This window comes from Semicossyphus pulcher, unplaced genomic scaffold (genome assembly GCF_022749685.1).
Source record: "Semicossyphus pulcher isolate SPU_LCO1_2020_fin unplaced genomic scaffold, fSemPul1.0.p SCAF_9, whole genome shotgun sequence".
Classification (NCBI taxonomy): Eukaryota; Metazoa; Chordata; class Actinopteri; order Labriformes; family Labridae; genus Semicossyphus; species Semicossyphus pulcher.
Genome location: NW_027211770.1, coordinates 24,093,377 through 24,105,837, shown reverse-complemented (window position 1 = coordinate 24,105,837; position 12,461 = coordinate 24,093,377). Strand labels below are relative to the sequence as shown.

The 12,461-nt window shown below is 42.3% G+C and overlaps 1 protein-coding gene across 1 annotated transcript in view; it reads left to right on the top strand.

Moving 5' to 3' along the window:
* The window catches only part of fhl3a (four and a half LIM domains 3a), a 30,742-nt gene extending 19,450 nt beyond the window's left edge, over positions 1 to 11,292 (top strand). Inside the window, exons 2-6 of the mRNA XM_069656268.1 lie at positions 4,368 to 4,540; positions 6,432 to 6,606; positions 8,898 to 9,067; positions 9,208 to 9,394; positions 10,093 to 11,292. Of these exons, the coding sequence (XP_069512369.1) occupies positions 4,385 to 4,540; positions 6,432 to 6,606; positions 8,898 to 9,067; positions 9,208 to 9,394; positions 10,093 to 10,244 (840 nt within the window). The 5' untranslated portion in view covers positions 4,368 to 4,384 and the 3' untranslated portion in view covers positions 10,245 to 11,292. The remainder of the gene's footprint in view (positions 1 to 4,367; positions 4,541 to 6,431; positions 6,607 to 8,897; positions 9,068 to 9,207; positions 9,395 to 10,092) is intronic.
* The last annotated feature ends 1,169 nt before the right edge of the window (positions 11,293 to 12,461 follow it).

Here is a 12,461-nt window from a genome sequence, read left to right as displayed (position 1 = left end):
TGTTTACTGCAAAGTACTGAACACCCATTGACTAATGTTTGTAATTGGTGTGGTTTCAGTGAGATGAGCTCTTGTCCTAAGAACGTGTTTTCATTGTTAGCCGGTCTTTAGCAGCACTGACTCACACACAACAGATGTCTTCAGACCTTTAAATAGATGTTTAGACATAATAGCTTCACAGGTTAGCTTCATGTTAATGACTTTTACATTAATATTCAAACCTTATTTGTGCAATTCAAAAAGTAGCTTACACAAAGTATTTTTATCTCCTAGTGTAAAGTAGGACTTAATGGCAGTCATGATGGTGTTTTTATGTTGTCAAAAGACATATACCTAACAAGCTGATTCCTCTGATGTTCAGCAGGGATGAATTGAAGAACTGGCAGGCTTGTTCCCAACAGGCTTTGTGGACTGTTCACTTTGAATCAACCGGAGCGTAAGCAAAGTTTGGGCTGGGGATTAACAGGCCTGCCTGTGGGACTGGACTGGACTGGGTATCTGACAGCCCTTCAGTAACCAACCGTGACTATGTTGCCCGGAAACAGCATACAGCTGGCATCGGGCTGTCCCTCTGCTGTGTCTCACAATCGGCCTTGAACTTCACCTCATTATGCCAATCATGGAGGGTTGTGCTGACTAGAAGAATGTAGCCTTGGCATTCCTCTGCTATCTCAGAGCCGGATGTGTGAAAACAAGTAAAAAGAGTAAAAGACCCAACAATATTGAATAAGGATAATACCTGCTTGTAACAGATAATGTAGGGGGTAAGAGCCCTCTGGCTAGAGGTCATTATCCTTCTTTTACTGTGGCTGCTTAGCAAACTGATTCCACTTGCACTCATGAAGTTTGTTAATTTACACATACAAAAGTCTTTGTGTTCAGGGCTAAAACTGTAACATTTGTCCATCCCACCTCGTCTGTCACCTGTTCCAGGTTTGGGCATGAGTTGGTTGTAAGAGGAATGTCAAGAAAAACAGAGGGTTCACCTTCAGGTGTTTAAATATATATTTAAACATAAGCAAGCCTTTTTAAAAGATCAACATAGGCTTCGTACACTTTGAAAATAAACAAAAAAATTAATGAGGTTACGGTAGAACGGATAAATCAACATACCTACTGTATACCTTCTGTTATGCTGGGGGTGAGAATCTCTCTTTCTCCGGCCGGGCTGGGATTTGAATTCTCTACCATCATAACCACACGTATTCGATTGTTTCAGCTCGACTAAAGTTGGTTATTAACATATTTAAAGTGACGTTGTGATGCATTCAAAGACGCTCCGTAACCAAGAGAGTTCGCGCGAGGACATACGAGAACATGAGAGCTTGCGAGACAGTCGCGGTAGTGCTGATTTTTTTCAAATTGAATATTAATTTTAAGATGCAAATATCCGTTTTTTAAATTTAAATTCGGTTATATATTTAGATTTAGAATATTCGTTCTTACAATTTCTTATTTGGTTATCTTATTATTCTTAGAAGATGGAAATGGTGTCCTGATAGAGGTTCAGGACGTCTCCAAAAAAGTTGTCATGTAACTTATTTTCAGCTTGACAAGAAGTGGTGTTAGTAAGTGAACAACGAGCCAGTTAGTGGACCTGTTTAGATTGTTTTATCCATATTAGGAGAGATGTCCTAGGGACCGTGAATCAACATCATATTTACTTTATCTGTTTTGTTGTAAATGTTGTAAAACAGGCTGTAGCCTCACAGTGGTTAGGACAACCAAAACCATTTCTGCAGAGTCATACTGACCCATATATAGCTGAACTTAATATATACAAATTAGTCTCAGATGGGCTCCCTCTGGATCATTACAGAGACTGGAAAGCACTGTTGCCTGATTGAACAGATCCCTACTTTGTGCTGCAATTCTATAATTAAACTCTACATTATTTCTGGACCATTGTCCGGTGTGAGGGCAGTGGTGATTTCCTTGAAGCCCACACTTTTCCCAGGGGCCTGAATTCAGTCACAGCTCTGGTATTTGGGAACATTATTAACCCAGAGTCTGCCTCTTAGTCATCTTGGACATGAAGGAGATGGACCTCTGCCTGGAAGTGAGCATATACAGTAGTAGATACAAAGCCCTGTGAGAACCGGCCCTCTGGACTGGATTTCATTGTGACCCAGATCCAACTCTTCACTCCTCTTTTCTTCTCTCTTTTCTCCGGTGGGGTTTTGGGTCGGCAATATCTGCATGCAGTCACGTCTAAGTCCATCTTCCCTGGGGGTCGGTGAGCTGACGTCATGCCCCCTCTCTGTGAGAGCCTTTGCCATCAGGAGTTCATTTCAGGCTTTGCATTGGTCACTTAAACACTGATACTTAAACCTCTTTGAGACCTTAAGGTTAAAACAAGCCATAAGTCTAATTTGTAAAGAAATACATATTAAAGAATCAGTGCGATTGACTATTTTTGCTTTAGTGAGTTCTATGTTACTTAATCCCAAGCTGATTGCTGGCAAACAGGGTACACTTCCTCAGAGAACATCTCTCTGGAGACCTTAACAACACTAGAGAGAGAAAGACGTGCCAATAATAACCCTGAGTGATCCATCTCGGATACATGACGTCGGCTGATTAATCATCTGTGTGTGAATATTAGTCATTCCATCAGAGGACTTGCACGTCTACCTTTTTTGAAAAAGGTTTCCTGGCCTACTTTCTGCAGCCTTTCTGTACGCCGTGGACATGGGGATGATACAAATGAATTTTAAGGAGGGCAATAAGCGGCTGCCTGATTTTCTTTGGAAATTAAAGCAGACATCAGACGTCACAAAACTTGCTACCCGGCTTTGTGGATCATGCCCTGTCTCGTTCTGTTACCTGGCAAGCGAAGGCAGCACATACCTACCTGGCACTGCAGATAGAATTAAGGTCATGGCGTTCATTTTCAGCTCTTTACTCCGTTTGTCTCATCTTGAGATTGTTGGCGACGTTGCAGGAAATTTCACTACAAATGTAACAACATGTTTTTCATTTAACAGGCCATCATTGGATGCTACAATATGAGACATCAGATAATAATTATGCATCCATTCATTGTGTAGTCATTGGATAGAGAGATATTGCTGTCTGCTGATGTGAGCTAGCGTACACACGTGGCTGCAGGGCTGTCGAACATTTACACTTCCTACTTTACGTCTAAGGTCGTCCGATGGTGCCGAAAGTGTCTCTCCAGTTTGGTGAAGTTAGGCTGAGTTAGCAGAAGACCCGTCAGTGGGTAAAACATAAGGACTGCGAGCAGGTGAGGTCTGTTGGATCTTGACTTTCTCACCCCGACTCATTAAGAGCTTTTGTCTGGCAAGTGGCTGAGACAGATGAAACATGAGAGTCTGGGACTGATGTTTTCTTTGATGATGGATTCTGTGTGATTTGGCTTTTACACTCTGTTCCTTTTTCGTGCGTGTGTGCCGTTTGCGCACATGCATAGGTGGACGCTCTTCCATGTGTGTGTGTGATGGTGTAAGACAGGAAGCTCAGGGCCCGTTTGTGATTGATTATTATATCAGAGGTGATTATTATTACTAGCTGGTGGGAATGAACTGCCAGCAGCGCACTCTGCCAGAGGACTGTATCACTTATCGCTGGGCTCCCCTCCAGCTATGCTGTAATGTTTTGGCAACCCGATATTGTTGCCATAATGCTCTCACAATATTATTCTGTCACTTTGTTGTGTGCTCAGTCATGATCAAGGGGCCTATCGCGCAGTGAAAACCATGTTCAAAGACGGTACATCTCTGTATCTGCATGTTGTGCGCTTTATGCTAAAAGGAAGAGACCTGTTAGGGAGTCGTGTTCTAACAGCTTCAAGTGTCTGTGACAACACAAACGCTTCATGGGGTTTCTGTATCTGTTGGTGGTCCTCGCTCTACTTTGCCTCATAAATATTTACAGGTGTGTTTGATGTGTTTTATTCCCACTTCAGGTATTGCTCCTTTAATCCTCGGTTGCAGATTTGGAGCAGTTTACAGTGACAAAGTTTGCTCGGAGAGAGCAAAGTGACAGCTCCGCGTCTTGTCCCCTCCCTCTGCATCCACCACACTTTCATCATACAGCAATAAAACTTAACAGGCATTTAGTACAGCCTCTCTCTCACTCTTTTTTTTCTTTTTCCACTTGCTCCCACTTGCACTGCGTGTTTTGTTTGAGCTCGGCTCCATCGCCGGTACAAGCCGAAGTATTTACAGCACAAATATTGGCAGTGAAAGTCTATACTGCTGTGCCAGGAAAGGTGACAGAAAAATACCTCCACACTCTCTCTTTCTCCTTCTCTCCTTTACTTTGAACCCTCTGCTCTTGTTCTCATCTCTTTTGCATTTGTTGGCATCGGTTGGTAACCCGCGTGTCTCCTCTCTGTGTTCCAGGTTTAGAGAAAACTACAATGGCTGACCGATTCGACTGTGACAACTGCAAGGAGTCCCTGTACGGCCGCAAGTACATCCAGTCAGATGACAGTCCCTACTGCATCCCCTGTTACGACAGCCTTTTCTCCAACACGTGTGACGAGTGCAAAGAACTGATCGGCCACGACGCAAGGGTGAGGCATCTTTTATGACATGATCAGGCACGCACTCAGCTTTCTGCTGCACAACAGTTATGAAAGGAGATCATACAGAAATTCAATTCAACAGTTTTGATTTTTAAAAAAACTTGGGCCTAATTATGTCTGGTCTTTTTTACATCCAATGAAATGATATCCAAATATGACATTAGTCGTTCCAAACTGTGCGCCACATTTTAAAGGTTTAAACAAAGGTAAAGCAAATCAAACATCTGCCCTAATCAGCTTGGATCCATAAACTATGATTTGACCCAGCCTTGGATGGCTAAACTAGAAGTTATGTCATGCTAATGACGCATTATTCATGCTAAATGAGGCGTATTCTATATATTTTGTGTGGCAAGTCATAGTAAAGGCCAATTTAACGTGCAATTATACAGGCAATTTCCACTAAGTCCACACAAGCCAAGAGGCTAATTTAGTCTAAGATTGTAAAAATGCAGCATGAGGGAACGTCTCCCTCTTCCCCACAACCAAGGTAACATTTAAATTGGCCTTAATGGAAAACACTAACATGAAGTGGATCGTTTAAGACTGACAGACGCTGCTAAGTGGAGTTTACACAACGGGGCAGGCTAGAGTGCTGAGTAGTTTGCTAAGTTGAGGAGGCCAATGAGTTATCAACACCCTCTTGGGCAGTGGATGATAAATAAAGCCAGCGTTTTCTTGGCTTTGTGCCATTTAGAGATTCAATACAACATCCCTGTTTTTTTGTGCTGTGCAGGTACATGAACACGGAGTAACCAAACACTCCAAACTGCCCACGCAGACATTATATGAGCCTGTTGGCTTAGACCTGTCCAACTTCTACACTGCTCGTGTTGTAGCAAGAAACTGTGGTTGGTCTTTAGTCTTTATATTACTGCAATTCTGAAACCTTGTAAACGTGAGCTGTGTCCCAATCCAGGGGGCTGCAGCCTTTGAAGAAGGTGGTCGACAGATGATGAGTCATTCACAGCCTGTGTTACCGCTAAAGCCGAACTGAAATGAGACGGTCTGGCCTACGGAGGAATGGAGAACTTTTCCCGCTGTCCCAACGCCGCTCTTGTTGCCTAGCAACAGGTAGCTAGCGGGCTAACTAGCTAGCATAACTAACCTCACGTAACCTAACCTACCATTTTAAAGATAATTTGTTTCAAGTCCCCTTTCGTATTTTCTAACATGTGCATCTCTAGCTATTTGATCAAGTTAAAACCGAAAACTCGGCCACGTAAGAGTCTGCCATCTCATCTGAATTGGCGCGCAATGAATCTTGGTATACGTTGAGCTGCGAAGGATGTACCCGATGGATGCTTCGGGGCTCGGGGAAAAGGACGACGCATTTGTCGGCCGCAATTGCGACAGCCTTCGACGTGCTGCTGTGTCGCAATCGGCCTTCAAATACGTCCTCGAAGGATGTAGCCCCTGAATTGGGACACAGATTTGAAATAATTTTTCTGTTAGCAAATAAGTTCATTTTTTTATACCGAATATTTTATTAGGTCTTTTTTTACTAACAATAAAAAAACAATAATGTTGTCAGACATCTTGACATGCACATATCCAGATGCCAAATAATATGTTATAGATCATAGACTGTGATTCTCTATACTTGTATGCACGTCTCCAAAACTGACAAAGTATATAGCACAAGAAAGGCAAACAGCGCTTTGACAGGTAGGATGAACAAGGCAAGCCAGCAATCACGATTTATTTCACAAAATGTGTCCAAGTCTTTCTAGCTCATGAACCTCTTTAAAGAGTTAAAGCTCATTCTCAGTCTTTGCAGCTACGGTGAATATTTTTCAGATGATTGACTCATTAGTTATGTAATGTATTTATAACACGATCTCCATTTCCTTCTTGTCTCCTCTTGTTCTGCTGCCAGGAGCTCTTCTACGAGGACCGACACTATCACGAGCACTGCTTCCGCTGTTTCCGCTGCGACCGCTCGCTGGCGGACGAGCCCTTCACCAGCCAGGATGAAGCGTTGCTCTGCAATGACTGCTACTGTAATGAGTTCTCCTCCAAGTGTGTAGCCTGCGACAAGGTCGTCATGCCAGGTAAAGGTGCAAGGCATTTGTGCGCAGAGAGATTTCACTGTTGAGATTTAAGGCTTATTCCATTTGTGCTCTCTGAATGACTTTTTTTTCCAACCACCTTTTAGCAGATAATCAAGGGAGCTTAATTAGAATAAAAGATGGAGTGACTTTTGAAAGATCTTGCGCATAATGCATTTGACAGAACTTATTCAACCACTAAGCATCGGTCTCATTGTCCCACATTTTACTTTCCATGTTGTGTACAAATTTGAATGTCATGATAGATAAGCAAACGTCTCTGGAAAATGATGAGATTGCAAACTCCAGGAAGCAGGAACAGACAGAAAGTATAAAGAAGCAGATCAACCAGATTCAGAAAGGAAAGAAAAGATGGAGACGAGAAAGAGACCCAAACGACTGTCCACGATTGAGCAGCGGCCAGAGCTGAATGTGACACGGTAATTGTCAGTCTGCCTGACTTGTTGTCTGTAAGCCAGCGCTGATGTGCTGCCAGCAGACTGATGATATGAAGAGATAAGCTACACAGTTATTCCAGCAGGCCTGTAACGGCTTACACAGCCCTCAAAAGGGATAAAGGATTCCAGGAAGAGTGCAACTGGCCCTTTATATCTACTGTAACTAATCTCATGGTCACACATTTGCATGGCAAAGTTTAGTGTAGGTGAGTGAAAAGATCAGATCCAAAAAGCCATTAAAAAAGCAAATGCACTCCTTACTCACCTTGATGCTAGGCTGAAATGGTGATGTGTGTTGCAAAAGAAGAGTAGAAATCTCATATCAAGGCCATGTTTTTTTTTATATTTGGTATCAAAGATTGCTCTGATAAAACTGCTGCAATTCTCCCGTTGCCAAAACTGGCCCTCGCAGGATGTTCCCCCAGACAATGGAACTATTCTTTTATCACTCAGTCGATTCTGCTCGAAATAACTCTCACACAGACAACATTTCTGTTGTTGTCACCATCCACTGCGACAACCATCTTTGTGAGCTTTATTTTGAAGCTTGAAACGATTTACTTGCCCAGAACAAAAACATTGTGAGACATACATTGCACATAAATACTGTAAAGCTAGCTGATAGCACAAATTCATAGATCAAAGCCTATTGGCAATAAACTATGTGGTATATGCAGAGAGCTAACAGTAGGATTCGCTTAGTTGTGCCTGAGCTATTTGCAAGATAAGGACTGAAGTATTTAAATTCAGTAGATGAATTTGATATGTCACAACCTGGCTCAAAACAGGGAGACCACACATAATGCAAAATAATGCAAAACATTTGAATAAAGACAAAAGATAAATAGTATAAAAGTGAGGTTGTCAGCAGGTCAGTGTGAGTGCAGTGTCTGTGTGAGTGGTGGTGAGCGTGTGTGTGTGTGTGTGTGAATGAGCGAGGAACACAAGATACAAAACAATGCTGAAGTCTGCAGGCCAGAGAAGAGAGTGAAAAGATCTTGCAGGTCTGCTTTATAGCCTCCTGAGCCCAGCCTGCTCAGGTGCGCTGCTTCCCTGACAAAGTCTGAGCTCCTCCCACAATTACCTGAAAGAAAGGAAAACACAGCCAGCAAAGAGGAGGGACACAACAGGTCACAGATAATATACTGTGTTTAATAAAACTTGCCTCATGTTGACATCAGAGTAGTTATTACTTTTTTAAAGATCTTTTTAAATTTCAAACTGTTTCAAAGCTATTTCGTCTTTTTGGAATTTGCAAAAAATGATACTTCCTGTATTTAGCAGTTCAGCATGTTCACTTTTATTCTATTTATTAAATATTCTTTTGTCCTTCCTGAGCCGCTGTGATTCCTCTGGGCTCATGAAAACTGGAATGTTTTTGCAGAGGATCTTTGCAGTTTTTGATTTGAGACACCGCAGCGCACAGCCCGAGGCGACGAAAGAGTTCCGCAGACAGCAGAAGTGCAAAACGTCGCCACACACAAACCACCGCGTCACCATAGAGTAAACCGACCAGTATAATAAAAACCTCAACAGTCAAGGGAGGGAAGATGGATTGGTCGGGGACACAGAGTGGAAAATGGCATTATCCTTTTCTGTAAAGCCTGACGCCACTTTTCAGCAGCAGGAAAGAAGTTTAGAGCCTGTGGTGTTATGATTTAAAACTAAATAAATCTCAATGAAATGAAATATGTTTTATATGCCTTTATGTATTTCAATAAAGTTGCCACCAGAAGAAAACAAAATGGCTAAATCTCTGTCTGTTCTCTGTCATTCTTTCCATCCTTCGTTCTCCTTCTCTATCTCTCCCTCCTGTCTTCTCCTTTTCTCTGCCAGGTTCGAGGAAGTTGGAGTACTCGGGCTCTACTTGGCACGAGAGCTGCTTCATCTGTCACAGCTGCGAGCAGCCGATCGGCTCGAAGTCCTTCATTCCCGACAAGGATGAACACTACTGTGTGCAGTGCTACGAGGACAAGTTCGCTCCACGCTGCACACGCTGTAAAAAGGTCAGAAAAGTATATACCCATAAACATGTAAATGCACCGGAGACATGAGTGGCTTTAATCCTGGGCTGGCTGGTAGGAGTAGATTTTACAGGTGCATTGAAACAATCTCCATATGACCTTTGACCTTTACTCATTTTCAGACCCTGGCTAAAGGTGGTGTGACCTATCGGGACGAGCCGTGGCATAAGGAGTGTTTTGTGTGCACCAGCTGTAAGACGCAGCTGGCAGGTCAACACTTCACCTCCAGAGACGACAGCCCGTACTGCCTCAAGTGCTTCGGCAGCCTGTACGCCAAGAAGTGCGAGGCCTGCAGCAAACCAATCACAGGCAAGATTTATTTATATGGTCGGGGTTAAACATTAAAATACTGTTAATGCTGCAACCAAGATTATTTTAAAATTGAAAGCTATGAAAGATGATAGAAAACAGGTTCATCCCACAAAGTTTTATGTGAAGTGTCTTTAAGGCCCTGAGAACAGTTTTAGTAACATCACATAAGACATTCCTTTGTTCCTGTTTCCTCTGTGCTATTCTTAATGGTTTGAAGTGGGTGGGGAACAGTGAGTGACTGCACACAAATCAGACTCTAGCAGGCGTGGAATCTGACAGTTGGACGTTGTATGCTACCTGTCAATCAAATCTGGTCTATCCCATCCACACAGCTATGATTGTGCAGAAGTTTGAGTAATAAACCCCCTTGAAGACCAGCTCCAGTCATGTTTTAGGAAACAAAAAATGCTCTGCCTGAGGTTTGTGACGTCTCAAACCTGCCAATCTGAAAACGTGTTGTTCAGCCTGTCCTTGGTACACTGCAGTTTAAAAGCAGACAGGCCCAGCCATGGAGATGACTGCTTATGTTGTCCCTGATATATCTTGTGGCACATGAAGAACACCACATGGAGATGTTTACAAGGTTAAACACTTTCCATTATCACTGGAGGGGAGCTTTAAATTGATACATAAAGATGCTTTTTGTTTATTGGTTTATTTGTTTAATCTCTGTCTCTTTGCTCTTCCTGTTTTAGGTTTCGGAGGAGGAAAGTACATCTCGTTTGAGGACCGCCAGTGGCATCAGCCGTGCTTCACCTGCTCCCAGTGCTCTGTTTCTCTGGTGGGCGCCGGCTTTTTCCCTGACGGTGACAGGATCTTGTGCCGCGAGTGCAACAGCAACCTATAGAGCAGTCTTTTACCATTCTCTCACCCTTAGTCACAGCATTTCATGAAACCCCAGAGTAATTACCAAGGAAGGTAACACAGGTTAGCATAGACTGCCTCTCAGGTTGTTTTTATACAAAGAGTCAGTTACTGGGTCAGAGTTTCATACAGGAGCTACATGCCACCAAAAAGATGTTTTGTTCAACCAAAAAGTTGATGTAGTGCCTTAAGAATAACATTGTTTAAATGTTATGTGCTATTGAACCAAAGAAATGCAAAATGCGAGTCACTTTGCAGAACACCTGTTGATATTTTGTATAAAAAAAGTTTCCTCACAGAACACTGATACAGTACAGTATGTAAACCTTACAGTGTATTTCTAAGTGTGTTGAGGTACTGTTGTGACGCTCTTATAACTGCAATTTTAAGCATATTAATTAAAAGATGTCAGTAAAGTAAAAACAAGAAGATCATCTAGATAGTGACACCGTCAGTGTATGGTAGTATTAGATCAAGTCCTTTGCACTTTGGATAAGATATTCTCTTGCCACATGTAATGAGCACATAATAACACAATTAAAAACATGGCACAGAGACCACTTTTTACGTCATGTATCTGCTTTTGTTGAACTTTGCGATGACACTTATTTTACGTAAGGTTTCTTCTTCTTTCTGTCTTTTTCATTTGTTGTAATTAATCTTTTTTTTTTTTTATCACCGTTGCTCAAAGAGCCAGCATCTATAACCCCAAAGAAGCTGAGATGAAATACTGTAGTTGTGTATTGCAGGAGTATGCATGTCTTTGTCTGCCCACGATTATTATTTTGTCGCTGTTTATACGTTTTTCATTGTTAGTTTGTAACATTTATGTGAAAAATTATTAAAAAAAACTATATTTCATTGTTACAGCTTTGATGCTGGTGAGTCAGAGTTGGCAAACGTTCATTTAAAGATGGAAATTGAGGCGGTAACAGTTTAAATTTGACTGTTAAACAGGTGATAATTGATATGGCTAAATGCTACATGTTCGGTTTTATTTGTGAAGTCTTAATAAATGTACACTGACTGATCGTTGACGAGCATTTCTTTTCAATTGTGCGTGTTTATGCTCTTATTGTGAAATATCCATTACTGGTTTGTGAGGTCATTGCTTTCTGTAGACTTGTGTTTACTGACTATGCCAGAGAAAATCCGTCTGGTGTGTTTAAAACAGTCTTTCTAGGAAAGATCAGTGTGTGTGTGTGTGTGTGTGTGTGTGTGTGTGTGTGTGTGTGTGTGTGTGTGTGTGTGGGAGAGAAAAAGAGAAAGAGGGGGAAGGGCATAAAAGTGTGTGAGAAAGTGTTAGAGAGAGAAACCAATGCGTGTGTAATAAAAGAGATTAAAACGTGTTTGTGTGTCCATAGGTTTAAGATGTTTTTACTCTGTTTGAGACAGTGTGAGCATATCAGTGTGTGTGCCTGGGTGTATACGTGTGTCATGCACACACACTTGTTTATGCTGAGTCGACTGTTTCATTGCCTTGATGAAGTACACAGACTGCCAAACACACTCTCCTGTCGGCATTGGTGAAATGTCCTCCTCCCTGCCTCCGTTTGAGATTTTTTCACCAAAAAAGGAAATGGAAAACTCGTAGCTGCATGGGGGAGGGAAGGAGGGAGAGGAGGGAAGGGGGGGGTGACTGTTGGTGGAAGTGGGAGAGAAAAGACTGTGGGAGAGAGAGAGAGAGAGAGAAAGAGAGGGAGGATGTTCACATCTGGAGTTGCTCCATGGCACTTTCGCTGGGGGGTCAGCTCCACACACGGCCCCCTTTGGATTTATTGGAAGCAGGAGGCGGGCAGGGAGGTGACGGCTAGCAGGAAGGGTCAGAGGAAGAGCTGTGGGGATGTTAACTGTATCATATGGTACATGCACTCGACAAAGAGGTTACATTTGAACTATTTCTAGTGTGCTACAAAATCTTCTCTCACACTCTCTCTGCTTGATTTTGCCCCTTTTTTTGTTACCAGACTAACAGGGACATGTCTGAGAAAGTATATTTTAGTTTGCAACAGCTGCATATGTAGCCTCTCACACTCTTACAGGAAGTTGGTAACTTACACTTTTGCTGTTAGACCTAACATGTCACTTAAATGTCGAATCTTAATGCAAAAACAAACTGTGACTTATATTTAGGCTCTGAACATGACAGCTACGACAAGTATATAATGTATATATAAGATGTCAGGCTGTCTGTCAGACG